The sequence below is a fragment of the Emydura macquarii genome, unplaced genomic scaffold (genome assembly GCF_026122565.2).
Source record: "Emydura macquarii macquarii isolate MOO-44397 ecotype Brisbane River unplaced genomic scaffold, CSIRO-AGI_Emac_v2 contig_1253, whole genome shotgun sequence".
In the NCBI taxonomy this organism is placed as follows: domain Eukaryota; kingdom Metazoa; phylum Chordata; order Testudines; family Chelidae; genus Emydura; species Emydura macquarii.
The window spans coordinates 97,444,342-97,460,803 of record NW_027131390.1 but is presented as its reverse complement, the minus strand read 5'-3'; the positions used below and the strand labels follow the sequence as shown (position 1 = coordinate 97,460,803).

Genomic DNA, 16,462 nt, shown 5'->3' with positions numbered 1-16,462 from the left:
AGGAAAATGTAATCCATTTAGATTTAAAATTGACAACTGAAACTGACAATCAGATCTCTTTGGATGAACAATTCTACTAGAAGGGAGACAAAGATTAACGGTATAAAAATGTCCATGCTTCTATGTGCATAATCCTTCTTTGAGCATCTGTGTATTACAATCTGCGACTGCAAATTTAATTACATTTATAAATACTTACTATCAGCTGTCCCATGAACTATTAGCAAATTCTCTTCTTTTAAACCATGAATATTGTGCAGTACACTGGATGCCTATTAAAAAAGAACATATACAACGTAATTGCAGTATATTTTAAAAGCCCAACCATTATTTTAAGTTATTTGTTAAACTAACTTACCTGATACATATTTTCCTCTTTAGATGGAATGCCGAGATATCTTTCTGAAAAAGCTGATGCTACATAAGGAAAACAGGGAATTCAGAATTAGTCAAGATTGATTCCATTTTTAAAAATCTTATGGCTTAAGTCATAAAGATGGCAAGCATCTTCATCTTGAAAGAGGTTAATAGACTTTAAGCCTAAGAGGGAGCATTATAATCATCTAGTCTGAGTTCTGCATAATACAGGCCACAGAACTTTACCCAGCAGTTCCTGCACTGAGCCCATTATTTTGTGATTGAATTAAAGAATGGTGAAATCCTGGCCCTATTAAAGTCAATTAGAGTTTGCCATTGACTTAAATGGAGCCAAGATTTCACCTCATAAAAAGACATCTAATATTGACTTAGGTTGGGATTTTTAAAGGGGCCTAAGGAATTTAGATACCCAACTTCCACTGATTTTTATGGAAAATTCAATACCTAAATCCCTTAGCATCTTGAAAAATCTTGAAGATCTCTAAGTGAAAGAGAATCTACTATATCCTTTGCTTTACACTGCTCCAGTCATTAATTACCCTCATTTTAAAAATGGAAACATATGTCCAGTTTTCCTAGCTTCAATACAGTTCCATTACACTACCTGACTTTAGTTAACCTGAGTTACAGTTCTGCTGTATAGATATTTTAAACAAATCTCTCAATAAAAAGGGCAGGATGGGAAATACTCACCATACAACTTCATGTCTGTAATTGGTGCAATAACGGCTCCACATTTAAAAAGTCTTTCATTGGATTTCAGGATCATTGATGCAATGTACCCACCATATCCCTATCAAACCAGATAATATGATTTGCTGTTTGTTTGTTTGCTGTTGTTCATTGTTCCTTAATATAGACGAAGTTAAAGAGTATCATACTACTTTTGTCATGTCATTCCACAGTATTTACACCTGCAACTATTGCTTTAGGATGAATTAAAAACCTACGAATGAAGAGTGGAAAAAAAGGTGTGGTAATTCTGTCTTGCTATGAAGCCTGAGGCTTTAAAAATATATTATAATTTATCATTTGTTTAATAATAAGAATAAGAAGAGGTATATTTTAATTGAAGCTACCATAATCTCATTGTGCAGACTATCCCATAACCTGCCGAAGAACTGGCCAGTGATACAAACAGGAGAACTGAAGGTAAGGGTGTCAGAGACAGGGCTTAGATGGGAGAATTTTTGTTTACATTTTAATATATTTTGTGAAGATTTTTTACTTATTGCTGGGTACACAGTGAAGATGTGTTGCTGCTGTACATTGACTCTAAGGAAGAAGAGAGAGCCGAGTGTCACTTGTCCTCTCTCTAAAACGTCAGTCTTTACAGATGTATTTCCATTCCCTTCAATGGGGATTTCTTCCTGAAGCACTGTCACACTCCCTTTAGAGAGGGTCAGAGTCTCTGGTATATGACAACTACTTTGCCCTACAGAAACTAACTCTAAAGCGGCCTTAAATGGAGCAGAAATCACCCATGTGAATGGGAGACTCTCTGGCAATATGTCCTGCCATGAGAGCTCTTCTGCCCTTGCCAAAAGGGTATGCGCCTAGAAGAAAGGTGGCCAGGCCAGTGAGCTCACTGCTCTGCATTTCCGTGACTATAGCAGCATGTGTTCTGCACTGCAGTGCAGGGAAAACTGCTTGCACAGAGCAGCAGCAAGATCAGAGAGTCCAAAGATGAGGTTTAAGCCCCCTCTTCACATCTCACCACCCTGAAATACACTTTGTGCAGAGTGTCTAAAATCCATCCTCCATTGGAGGAGAGGGGTAATATGCAAAGAAAAGTGTGAAAGTGAGTCTTCTTATTTGCGACTGTCCACCAGAGTTTTGTTTCCAATGAATCTGACAATCTATATGAAATACTCGTAGGCTAACTCCAGAGTCTTAGGCTATGTCTACACTGATGGCTGCAAAGTCGCCACCGTCAGATCGACTTATCTGGATCGACTGAGCAGTCAGTGAAGACCCGCTCAGTCGATCCAGAAGTCGACGTACTAAAACCACCTCCTCAAGTGGCATAGCGCTGCGTCGACAGGAATACGGTTCTCGTTGGCGCAGTGCAGTGAAGACGGCACACAGAAGAGAAGCACAGAAGTCGACGGGAGTTATGCAAGTTCTTTGTGTACTTTGCGTAACTCCCGTTGACTGCCACCGAATTGCCGAGGTAAGTGTAGACCAAGCCCCAAAAGATGGAGTTCAAGGTCTTGCTGTCCAACTTTAAAGCTTTTACCACATTCATTGTGTTTCTCTTAGAAGGGCTGTTATCTTTTCTCTCTCGATTATTGATGAAAAATTGACCTTCTGAATATGGATTTTTTTTTTTTGCATGATAATTCTCTGCAAAAAATAATCCAGCAGAAGGGGCACTGAACAATGAAAAAGGAATGGAGATAGTGCGCCGGGGTTCATCTAGGCTTTTCTATATCTAACCCTATCCTTTTCTTCAGTTCTAAAATGGTTAATTAAAAAAAAAGTTCACCTTTCTGGAATTCCTGGAGCATTTTTAAAACATTGTGGAACTTTACTTAAGGAAAAATAGACAAATAAGGAAGTGTGTTCTTGGACTCAGAAATTATTGTCAGTGCTAGCCGGATACACAGAAGGAACTATAGAATAAGGCTGTCAGGCTCCTTTGAAAAATCCCATAGTTAGGTGCCCAATTCCCCTAGTAATCCTAGCCTCAATTGCTAAAAACAACACAAAATTGCCTACACACAGTACAAGATTTTGGCTAAGAAAGAATGTTGATGTGGGTGCCAATACCTTGTACAATTCAAAGAGCTGAAGGGAACAGTAACTTTTTTCTGCCTCTCGGTTCTCTTTGTCTTGCCACTTATTTAATATTCTGTTTGTACCTTTCATAGTAGTTTCACAGCACAATTTTAGTGCTAGAACAGATATTGCCAACTTATTCACTATTTATACCATGTCTTCATTAAGAACCTGGTTTAGTTCTCTTGGGATTTTTTTTCTTTGGGTTTCTGCCCTTGCTTCCAGCCAGGATTCCCAAGACATACATATAACATGAATAGTTTCCCTCAGTGGCTATACAATATTTAGTTGGTATTTTATGATTTAAGAATCTGGACTTCTTGTTCTTAGGTTTAATTTCTGTGGCTTCAACTTTACTGCCAAATTTTCCACAAGTTGGTTAGCTAGGCAGTCGTGCTTTCAAGCTTATTTTCAATTTCCATGACAGAAAGTTATAAACTATATATCACCACAGTTTAACATGTAATAGTTCAAAGAGACTCTTCTGAGGTGCTTCATCGGTAGGATTTGTAATTTCCCTAGAGGTGAGCAAGATAGTTTTGGTGGGCTGCCTGAAAGACAGTAGTGTGTGTTTTTTACATTTTGCCCTCTTGACATTCCAACTGTTTTTATTATTCTTGCTAGTAGTTTATATTGCAGAATTTGCCAAGACATTGTTCTCAGTAGCTCAAACGCCTGTTATAACATTCAAGTATGCTAGAGAGCTCCAGGACAATGTGTGTACCCCCAGCTGTGTTGAGATCAGCATAGATAATGCAAGGACACACAATTCTCAGCCTTCCAGCAAAGGGTATTTTGTATTTTTTTCCTTAGTCAGATCATCAAAAATACAGTGCATATATAAAAAAAGATGTTCTTAGTCAACGTTTCATATGGTAGAAGGCAAAAGATGTTTAATTGGCTCTAAAAGAAATACAGTGGAGTCAAATATGATTAGTAATATTTAGCAGTTTTTCTATTTCTAAATGGCTATTTGGGTATTTTGAATATTTTTATTAGTGATGGGTGAACCTCAGAAGCTTTGAAATTTGTAAGTTAAATTGACTGAGGAGAAACACTCCCAAATTCACAACTGCTCTGAAGTTTATCTAATTTGCCAATATTTCCTCTTTACTGTCTCACTTTCAAAATCTTCACTGTGTACCACACTGTTCTTTCAGCCAACATATGCACAAGTTCTTCCAGCAATAATGTTTTTGAAAGGACATCACAGTTGTCCTCCAGTGGACAGAAACATGTACACAGCACCAACAGTGTTCATGGCCCTATGTAGAGATGTAAAAGCCTGCTCAAATATATGCTATTTTGTAGTTCTCGCATCATCTCATTGTTGGTTTAGAAAGATGATACTTATGTCTTCTACCGTTCCTCTTACTGAAGCAGTAAAGGACAAGGGACATTTTTGAGCAATATCAATTAAAGATTTAAGGAATATAAAGAAAATGTATTACTTAAACCAGAAGCAACTGAATTAGCTGACTACTGTGTTTGTGTGACTGCATGCCATGCTATAGGACAATTTCTGGCCCACTTGGAGTGAGATGTGTGTGTATATATGATGAAAGATAAAGGTTTATATTCCTGTGTGCATGTATTGGATACAGTGGTGCTAGGCACATTAAAAATGGCCAAGAGAGATGTGCACCGCTGTCCTCTAGTGAATGGAATCAGTCATGCTTATATTTCATTAATTGGAAATAGAACTGGTTGACACTCAGAATTTCCATTCTTCTGGAAATTCTGATATTTCAAAAAGGTTTTTGTTCCATTTTAGAACAAAACCTAGAAATTTTCTTCAAAGGAAATTACAAAAAAATTAATTTAGGGGAAAAATATCAAACAATTTCACTTTGTTTGTTTCCTGAAACAAAATGAAGCAGCTGACTGCCCTGACTCTCACAGAATCATGAGGCTGACCCAGTCCACCACGGACTAACTAAAATATTTCCATAAAACATTTCACTTTGATGAATCTGCATTTTCTAACTAAACATTTTGCCAGAAAATTCCCATGCAGTTCTAGTTGAAAATGTTCTCTTTTCCGTAATCGGCCTGACAAACACAATGTAAACTCAGATGCTATGACAGTGATATTTTCTTTTTTTTTAGCTCAAGTGGTACAGTAGGAGCTCATGTGTTTGGAGAGGAAAATCTTGTTGCATGTGGAACAATAGTAACAGTCAGCAATTTATTTTCACTAGGCTGCACAAACATTAACCAAGGGTATGTCTATACATACAGCTCTGCAGCGGTGCAGCTTTAGATACAGCTGCATCACTGCAGCGCATCTGTGAAGACACTCTAAAAAGCCCACCTACTTAAGCAGCAGACACTATGTCAGTGGGAGAAGCATTCCCACTGACATAGTATTATGCACATGAGCCCTTATGTTGGTGTAACTTATGTCACTCGGGTGGTGGAATATTCTCACCCCCGAGTGACATAAGTTTTGTCGGCATAGGCTGTAGTGTAGACATAGCCTAAGTCCCACAATGCTAGCTCAGAGGAAGTACTAGTATCCCCATCTGACAGACAGCCAAAGTGAGACACAGAGTTTAAATGGCTTGCCTACGGCCACACAGCAAGACAGTAGCGGAGTGGAGATTAGAATTTAGGGGTTTCATAGTGAATGCATAGTGCTTCAATAACTGATGACCGTGGCGCCTGTATATGTGAGCAGCCATGGTCTGTGTTTGCTTTCACTGTGAGATTTTAAAACATTAAAGACACAAAATATTGACATTTTCGAGGTAATAGTTTAAAAATAAATATCACTAAGGAACAAATGTCAGTTTCCAAAAGATACAACTTTTTTGTGTTCAACTTCTAAAAGCTTGTTTTAAGCAAGATAATTAAGATTCTCTTTAACTTTTTGCTAAAGGTTAAACCTTTGCCTGAGTCTGTATGATGCCAGAGGCAACAGCATACAATACAGTTAACAGCTGACAAAACAGCAAAGAGGAGACTTCTAACAGATGGCAGAAAAAGGGATGCTATTCATAACACTCTAGGATCTTATCTCAAATAACTCAAAAGGCTAAAAATGTCTGCATATAAATCATGTATTAAAGGGACACTGTCAACTTAAATGTGGAATAGAATTAAAATAATGCAAGAAATGAGCTTTTGCAGAAACTAAGACCAAAAGAAATGCTTCCACACATTTATTTTAAAAACTTCCAATGAAAAAAACAGTCTTTTCTCAACAATTACATTTCCCCTGCAGTATCTGAAAGGCAAATATTGCAGCACTAAGAACTTTAAAGTGACTTTACACAAAAATGAAACTGACTTGTTAATGTTAATTGTTCAATATGAGAAAATATAAGTAAACAAAGACCTTAAAAAAAATGACAAGCAAATATTATTTTAATTTTTTCATTTTTAGTAACTGGAATTGTTATTATCAAAATAGGTACAGAAAACTGTTTGCAACAAGTGATTTTAAAATTGACAGTGTCCTCTTAATGAAATCAGGAAGATACCTCCTGTGATTTTTGCAAGTTACCTTTCCAAATATACTCAGTCGTTTAGGATCTATGAAAGGTTGTTTCAGTAAGGATCTGAAAGAAAAAAGGAAATGTTACATTCTGGAAAGTCAAATGTGTGGAGTGGTTTATTTGTAGAAGAAAGAATTGTGATAAACTGTAAGTGACATGCAGATTTTAAGATTTCAAATAAAAACAATAAAGATATTATTACAGTGAAGTCTTGATGTTTGTTTTGAGATCCTTATTCTACACAATGGAGGCCTTGTGTTTTGGCAATGATCATAATTATGAATCTTTCCACATAGGTAATTCATTAACTGTGCTTCCAGAAGAATAATATACAGAACAGATTACAAACCTGGGGTAAAATTGTAAATTTGTATCTGCTTCTGAATAAGCATCAAGAGAGAAAGAAAACAGAGCCCCTCCCAAAAAATGCCCCCTCCCCAGAAACCAGATAAAACACAGAGTAACAACTCTGAACTCATGAACACAAAACTCTGTTTTAGAAAAACCCTTAGAATTAAGATGTGAAGCAAATTAGAACACTCATTAGAGCTCCATGTTCCAAAGGATGCATCATCCACTCATTTGGGGATGTGGCCATGGCTCGTCATCCTCCCTGAAAATCTGCCCATGTGTGGCAGCAAGTGAAGAGTGGAGAAGAACAGCAGGAAGAAGCATGATGCTTCTTTTAACAGCCTGTGAGGCACTTGGTGAAGATCTCTGCTTGCATATGAAGAAAAGAGTGCTTCCACTCAACCTCGACAGCTTTGCCACTCCACTAACATTTCAGAACATTTGACCTCTAGTCAGTTCATGTCTTCATTGTCTTCAGGGATTACAGATGACTTTGAGAAATGTAAAACATGCCATTCTCAAATTGTCTGAACAATACATGAGCATGCTTAGTACATGAATGTAGGTAATAATCAATCCATCTCTAAAATACCATGCAATCAATGAGATTAACATATCTAGCAGTAGTTCCTTAATAAAAAGTGATATCAAATATGTTTATATGTAAATATATAGTAAAAGCCTGATTCTCTTCTTGATTAAATTGGTATAAATTTGCATTTACTTTGTTGCAGGTAATGGAGTTACACATGCTAAGACTGCATCTGACGAAGTGGGTTTCGGCCCACGAAAGCTTATGCCCAAATAAATGTGTTAGTCTTTAAGGTGCCACAGGACTCTCATTGAGATGCTAAAACTGATGATACAAGTGGGAAGGTAATAAGCCCTTTGGCCAAATTCTGCTCACATTTACATCATTGTAACTCTGGTGATTTAGTGGAATCACTCCAGATCTACAGTGGTTTAAGTGAGAGCAGAATCTGACCCTATGTGTCAAAGACATTATATTTCAGTTGTAATGAAGCAATGCATATCATGCCATGAGTCATTTTTCTAAAGAAGCTAGAAAAAATGTAAACTAGATTAGATTACATATTTAGATTAGGCCCGGAAGGACACCTTTATCAAAGAGGAACACCAATACAAAACATTTTTCCCTTTGCTTTTTTATTCGTTAAATCACACTTTGGAATGAAAAGCCTAATGTTTCAAAATGTGATACTGCACTAAAGACAAGCATGAACATATTTCATTCTGCAAAGGAAAAACAGCGATAGCTGGAAATTTGGTTAGATACATCTACTTATCAAGGTAAAAATGGATTAAAATAGAAGAAAAATTTGCACATACGTACTCTACAGCTGCTATTTGGTCCTTCACTTCCACTGAACCTAAGCAATGATGGACTTCCTGTAGAATTTTAAGGCCTTGAAATCCACTCCCTCTGCCATCAAATCGAGCTACGATGACATTATCAGAGTTGACAAGTACCGAATCCCAGTCAATGTGAAACTTATCTGTAACCAACTGGCTGCCTGGAGCTTCATCACTGAAAATACCAACACACCAGACACAAACACAGACTATTGACAATGTGATACACTTTGCAGTTCCTCAATATTTTATTTAATCTAGACAGCAGAGTTCAGTCAGTTTGTGCAACCCAGTTGAATTATTGTCAGTTTAATCTATACCATCACCTTAACCAGTGTTGTTATCCCTCATGGCAGCAGTAAGCATAATAATTTCTTGAACTGCACAAAGCAAACCCACTATGACTATAATGCTATGCAGTAAGTGGGATACTTGGATAATCTTTGCAGAAAAGAGAAAGGAAAATGAACCACGTGCTTTTCACAGGGTGATCCTGAAATTAACATTCTGCCTTCTGGTTATTTGAATTCTGAAAATTCCATTTTAGAATTTGTTAAGATGCTGTAGAGTGACAGAAGGGAAAACTCATTTAGCATCCTGATAATAACTGAACAAGAAATAATATACTTCTGAGAATGACGTTTTCCTAGGGAAACACCCATCCCCCCAAAAACATCTGCATTATCTCATCCTAGAATGGATTTTTGTGAAGTAGACCATAGTGGGGAATTAAGTACATTTTGAGGGAAGTTATTTTTCACTGGCAATGTTTCGAGCAACAAAAAGATGCAGGCATGAGTTGTAAGTTGTTTTTGTTATTGTTTTTCAGTCATAAAATAAAGGTTTTACAGCAGAAAAGGTGGAAAGGAATGGGAGGAAGGAGGTTTCTAGAAGGCCAATAAACATTTTACATTGAAGGTAAGTTTATTTTTTTCATTCCAATGAAAACAAAATGTCAGTTTTAAAAAGGAGCCTTGTCAATTTTTTTCCCCAAAGATAAACACAGAATAAGAAAGCAGGCTACCATGAAGTTGTACAACATGCAAAATGCCTCTGTGCAGACTTCATCTGCCAGTTGAATGCAAATTAAAATGTAAAAGTGCTTGTGCAGGCTTTATGGAAATTAGATTGGACAGTGTATATGGGAATATTCTAGGGTGAAAGAAAGATGGAAGCAGAAATTTTTATTTTGCTGAAGAAACCTAAGCTTGAAAGAGTTATAGAAATAGGAAAAAAAATGATACACAGCCCTCTCAATCACTGATGTGTCCTGGGTATTGCTGTCTGATGATTCAGTTTTATTTTTGCTGTGGGTAATATTCAGTTCAGCTGCAAAGTAATCTTTCAAACAACTTATTAATTAGATGTACATGATAAATAAATCTGTTTTCAATTTTACATAGGACCCACCATATTTATGTAACTATAATTTCAGGAAGAGCTCTGGATAAATTATTTTTGGATGGTATGTCAATAAGTTACGTTTGTTTTTTCATTCTTTTGTGTCTCGAGTAAACAACTGAATTTATAAAAGAAAACAACAGCATATTTTAAAGAGGCGTTAGATAGACACTGCACCTAGCCATAACTGCAGTGTGTAATCAGATTCATTATTTCACACTTCACAATTAGAGGTGGGCTTGAGCTCCAAAATTTGCATTGCAATCCAATCTTTCCCAAAGTACAACAGCATTTAGATCTGGGGTCCTGATTTAGCTCCATCTCTGCATACAATCAACTTCTGTTCTTTGTTAACCTGTTCATATGCAGAGCACTGTAGAAGCACTCAGTACATTCCATTGCTATGCCTTTTTACAATATGCAAGTGTCTTCCTTCCATGACCCTGACTGGTATGGAAGGGAATCGGGACCAAGACCCACGGCTATCAGTGCAAGCCTCCTACCTGAGCATGGGTAGACACAAGTGAATTCTCTAATAGGCAAAGCATTACACATATTTCACAGCCAGCAAAATCAAAACACACACTCAGAAGGGCAATATCCAATTACATGCCTTTCTCTGTCTTCTAGGAACTTCATTTTGCAGTGGTGCTGGTGTATTTTCAACAACGAAACAAGAGCAGTGGGATTCGAGTGAAGGAGTTATCTAATAATTCTTAACTTTATTTTTTCTATTTGTACAGGAGCAGCATCTGAATCTGCTCATTTTTATAAAGTTCAGATCTACCAAGTCTGCATCTTAGGCACTAACAACATGCATCTTATGGGTCTGCAGTTGTAGCAAGGCTGAGAATGATTCAGAAACACTGCTGAAGTTCACCATTGAGGTGCCATTTAAATAGACAGAAGCTATCAATAATATACCAATATCATTGACCTTAGTGGGTAATTTGTAGGCATCTTGCAATTCAGTCACATACACCTCAGCCTGTCTGGAGAAAGAGGCAGCTCATCATCTATTACAAAGGAGAAGAATCTTTTCAACAGGGATCTGAAGCTAAAGCTTTGGCTCTCATTAGAGCCTGGAGGGGAATATGAAGTGCTTATCACAGTGGCTATTAATATTATTATTTACTAATATTATCATAGTGGCTAGGAGCCCTAGTCATGGACTTCTGCCACACACTGCAAACTCCCTCCCAATACAAGCTCACCAATCTGAGTCAGAATATGAAAAAGTATCATAGTAGCAAATATGAAATAGTGAGGGAAACTGCAGCTCAGAGGATAAATTCTATTTATTGAATGCAAAATTATATCACTGGCAAAAGAGTCACTAATGGTGAAAATGCATCAAAGGAAAAAAGAACATTTTGCAAAACTGACATGGGGGGCAAAATTCATCACACATTCATTTTGTGTGAACAACTTCTCACTTGGCCCTGCTACCAACCACACCCTTCATCAACAGTGTGAGATCAAGACACCCATAACAATCCCAAGCAGTGGTTCCACAGAATGCCAAGCACTCCACGTTATCCCCATTCATAATTCCTGCCAGAGCCTGTCATATCTAAAAAGCAGACAATCCATTTGCAACTGTGCAAACCAATGCATTTGCCACTGGGGGAAAAACTCCCCCTGAAAAGATCACATTATCAAAATAGAATCCAGGTGATAGACTGAAATGAAATAAAGATAGTAATGCAAAAGCAGCATGAGTATTCTTTAAACAGCCATAAAAATATGAAAGGCCAGATTGTGGCTTTTAAGCCACAGCTGTGAGTATTGAAGATGCAGAGCTGCCCTGCACAAAAAAAAACAAAAAACAAAAAAACCCAGAAAAGAGGTTGTGGTTCCACGCTGTGCTGTTCCTAGCACTCATGCAGGGAGGGAGATATCCTCATCCATTGCTCCCCTTGCTGTGTCATCCCCATTCAGGGGGTTTACAGGAGGATTGAGCCATAGCTCATCTTCTCCCCATTCCATTTTTGGAGTCCTGGTCCCTGAAAAGGAGCCAAACAGCCCTTGTATTTCCCCATAGCACGGGGAACACCAGGGAAGCTGTTGTCAGTGAAACAACTGGGGAAAGCTGCTTGCTTGTCCCCCTGCTCCTGTATGGCCTGTATTGGGCTGTGGGACAAAACAAAATGATTAGAAAAAGGGGAAACTCCTAGAAGACTGAAAAGAGCAAGGTTTTCACAAGACTTCCACAAAACAGCAACCCAAAAAGGACAGCAGATCATCTTCATTCCAAAGGGGAAAGAATGAAAAGAACTAGTTGGCAGGACAGCATGCAAATGCACAAGAGTTATGTAGATTTTATTTATAATGATCCCTCCAAAATTGACCCTCAGAATAACTTCAAATACAGCCAGATGAAAAAGATTTCTGGGATTTCCTGCTTCTGAACAGGGTGTAATAAAAAGATGGAATCTACCATATATTTGTATTTTGTACACATGTGGCAATGCACTGTTCTATCACTTGCAACAGACACCAATTAAAACGAACAATGTCCTCTACAACAAATGAAAATTCCACAAGAGATCCATTAATGCAAGAGTGCTGTCATGCCAGGGGTCTTAGGTAAATATCCATAGTTACATTTTACCTCCCTAAATTCCTGCTACTGTTTAAAGGTGATATGACATTCTTCATTGTTGGACTTGCCCTGTTAAAACAATTGCCCATTTCCACCCTATGGTCTGGAATCCTGGTATCAGATTCATGTGATGCTCAGTTGGCTTGAGTGAGGTCTAGATCTGGCACCATTTCAGAGTTTCCTCTACATTACTGAAGTATAAGCAAACATATAAAATATGCAAAGCTTCTAGGAGAGTTAAGCTATTTGATGGCTCTTAATGAATATACAGTCTGATGATTTTTTTCTCCAAATTTAGAAGAATCTCTCTACTCATTCAGTTACTATATCCTCTTAAGAGTTTGTACAGTTTTAAATGACATTAAATAATGAATGCTGACATTTAAGATGCATTATCTACAGATTTTGAAAGAATGAGGTTAATTATGTTCAAGAAGAAATAAAGAATGATTATCACCTCTCATTTTATTACCCATATTAAATGCCTTAGTCTATACCACTTAATCATTTCCTGTGTATTACCAAGGACTGTATTATCCAACTTTTTTAATGAATAAGGTGAACCATAATGAAAAAAAATCAAGAACCTGAAATTTAAACTTTGATACTAGTTATATAGAAAAGAGATAATAACTACTCTTTAAGGCAATTATTGTACACCTTTCTAATCTATAGGCTACAGCGCATGTGTTATGATTTTAAGGAAACTACATGTGAAATGTATTAGTGGTTTAGGAGGAACAAATGGAAGAATGGGCAGTGTTATAATCTATTTAGTATTTTATGGCCTATGCATCACAATTCATGAGAGAGACATAGAGCTAGCACTGTGTAAGGCCTGTGTATCTGCTAAATAGCCAGGTGTTCTGACCCCGTATAAATTTGAACAATACTGCTATGCACTTCTGTCTAATGGTCTCAATATACTTTACAACTATTAATGAATTAAGCTTCATACCACCCTTAGGATGAAAGTGAGTCTTACTATAATTTCACATCTAGGGAAATTTAGGCCCTGATCCTAGAATAGACTCTCTGAGGCTGGGCCTTGTGATGTGTGCAACTTTACTGAATTCAGTGGAATTCTGTGCAGATTCAGGGGTTGTCCAGCATGGAGTCAGATTCAGGACCAGGGCCTTAAACACTCTGGCCCAAAGTTTCAAACCTGGTTGCCTAAATTTAGAAATCTTAATTTAGGCACCCAAGTTAAGCCCGAGAAATTGAGTGATTTGACCAAGTTGCACTGGAAATCTGTGACAGCAGAAATAATGATTTCCAGTGTATTTATTACTTGAGCTGTGATTTTGGGACAGGAGATCTACTGAGCCATGCACCGTACAAACACAGCATAAAATATGGTCCCTACTCCCAAAAATTTACAATCTAATTCGGAGTCATAGTCCAACATATTTTTTCTGCGCCAGTAATGAAAGCCATCAATACCAAGAATAGCTGGACCAGGCACTGGGTATATGCACGACATACAGAGCTATAATCTTCTGCAGAAGCCACAGCTGCGACAGCACAATGGCTGGAGTTCCTGGGAGGCTTTACACATACCCTTCCGAAGTAGTAAGACTGTGAAGAATCAGCATCCTGTGTGCACTTAATTGTGCATCTAAAATGGCTGAAACCCTGGCCCTAGAGGTCCAATAAATCAGCTGACTCTTGCCTTCCCTCACAATTGTGCCTTTCCCAATCCTCTTTCTTTCCTCTCCCTTTTCCTTAATTCACTTGTATATTGCTATGCTGTTGGTATAAACACTTTAAACTGATTCATGTCTACAGAGGAAATATGCTAATGACATCTCAGTTATTCAAACTGGATCAGGAGAAGTCATTTGCTTTGCAAAGAAACAGATAACACTAAACATTGTTATTGAGGATTACAGTGAACATTCCTTTTTTTGCCTTGCAATTCCTAGATAGCTTGGTGGTTAGATCACCCCTTTGAGACCATGGACAAGGAAATAAGTGTAGCTGTTCAGCAGTACTAATGGTTCCTCTGGTGATCTACCGCTAAAATAACCTCTGTATGGACACTCCTAATGTATGTGCAGAAGGGACAAAGTGACTCTAAGTCAGTCACAGAAGTACCACTTTCAGAAGGTAGAATGTCTGGGAAACGACATCACACAATCAGCCAATCAGTGTTACCTGAAACAGCCTGATGTCCTTCCTGGAAGTACAGTACTGCTTTTTGGAGGTGGTACTTCTGGTAATGAAAAGAAGCAAGATGTCAATTTTGAGTTGTACGGGTGGACAAGATACCCAGCTTGCATATAGGCTTCCAACCACACTTGTCCTCAGGGAGTGGAGCGATCCAAAGTCTGTATGCAAATCCTGGGCTCAGTCCTTCAACTGTCTCACAGACAGAATCTACATTGACTTCAGTTGAAGTTCTGCATTCTCAGGTCCCATTTTGGCTCATCACTAATTCTAAAGAGATTAATTTGGCAATCTCAGTGCAGAGTTCGTCGCAAGCTGGGCTGAGAAATACCACCTCTTTCTCTTCAGTTGATGGCAGAGGTGAGCCACATTAAATGAGCTATAGAAGGTTTCTCCTGTCAGATTTTCACTATTGACTTTTCATTACCATGTAAAGGGGGATTTCTAAAAATAACTCCAGTTAACACTAAAACCGAAAATTCAGCACTGCAAAACAAGGAGTTTCACGGAAGAGAAGTGGAAGTTCAATATTACAGAGGTAGAAAAACCAAACAATTGTATTTGTCACTGAGATCCTTTTCCTCCCATTTGCAAATACCACAAAATAATCACTTTATAGGCACAACCGTCTGATCTCATTAAGGTATCACTGCAGCCTGTTCACTGGAGACCTTTAGATCTCTAATCCTGACACCATGCACATCTGGAATTCAAACCCTGCTTCAGTACCACTGAAACTTCTGCAAAAGAAAACTTTTTAAAACTATCTCCAGACATCTGTCTTTATAAATGTCAATAATGTTCAGTCATAGTAGCACCTTCTCTTTTGCCTTAATTTTTTATTAACTTGTAGCACAAAAATTAAATATATGTTGAAGATCATTTATTTACTCAGCTTTTTAAGTCACTTTTTAAGGGAGTTACATGAAAGTCCCCGAGTTCCCTTATTTACAGAAAAACAAGTTTTTGAAACTGCATATGATACCAATTGTGCTGGTGTCAAATGATTTTATCCCTTGACCCTCAAGAACAACTGCCTATAATACAAATATGATCCACCATATGCACTAGCAAGTACTAGAGAAAGAAATACATATATAATTTCTATCCTCTCCTCACTGAAGAAGATGCCACGTTTTACATCAGCCATTGAAAATAGAGATACATCCACTAGTCTAGCTGAAATATAGTCCAGGAGCCCAGTTTTCAAATGTAGGCTCCTAAATGGAATGTCCAAATGACATATTGGGCATTGAAATCAGCATTTACTGTCTGTTACCTATTAATGCATAAGAACTGATCTGGATGCTTAAGCGCAGAAATTCTGGACAACTTATTTAGGGGCTCTTGCTTGCAAATTAGGCCTTCAGTGTATCACTAAAAGTATCTTTGGAGATTTTCATTAAACAGAAGACACTAGTTTAATGTATCTTGTTGTACTGCTCACCAGGGATTACATTTTCAATATGCTGCATGGGGATTTAGCTGTGTAGCCCCATTCATTTTAATATGAGTCACATTGTTAATTCCCTACATACAGTACTGATGGAATATCTACCCCAAGGCTGTAAATATTACAAAGCTGCCAATGCTGTAAGCAAGTGGCATAACACAGACATGAGACACATGGTTTCCATGTTCGTTAACCAGAATATGAAATCCAGTCTGTGGGGCTCCAAGGGAGAATACATAGCCTGGGTACTGAAGAATATCAGGATGAACCCCTGAGTTGGACTTTTCTAACATGACTCCTTTTAACCAATGATAAACCAGTTAGTAATCACTGATAGCTGAGAAAAAGAAATATGGCTAATTAGACATTCAGGGACAAATTATGGCTGCTCCAGTGTGGGTATGTGGAAAGAGGAGATTGTGTGTACTGGGAATCCCTACTTTAGGTCTC

General features: G+C 37.8%; 1 protein-coding gene across 1 annotated transcript in view; it reads right to left on the bottom strand.

The window, feature by feature from the left end:
* DPP10 (dipeptidyl peptidase like 10) overlaps positions 1–16,462 on the bottom strand; it is a 397,481-nt gene that overhangs the window by 4,703 nt on the left and 376,316 nt on the right. The window contains exons 20-24 of the mRNA XM_067549556.1: positions 8,365–8,559; positions 6,668–6,722; positions 1,072–1,171; positions 359–417; positions 200–272 (exon numbers count right to left, since the gene is read on the bottom strand). Of these exons, the coding sequence (XP_067405657.1) occupies positions 200–272; positions 359–417; positions 1,072–1,171; positions 6,668–6,722; positions 8,365–8,559 (482 nt within the window). The remainder of the gene's footprint in view (positions 1–199; positions 273–358; positions 418–1,071; positions 1,172–6,667; positions 6,723–8,364; positions 8,560–16,462) is intronic.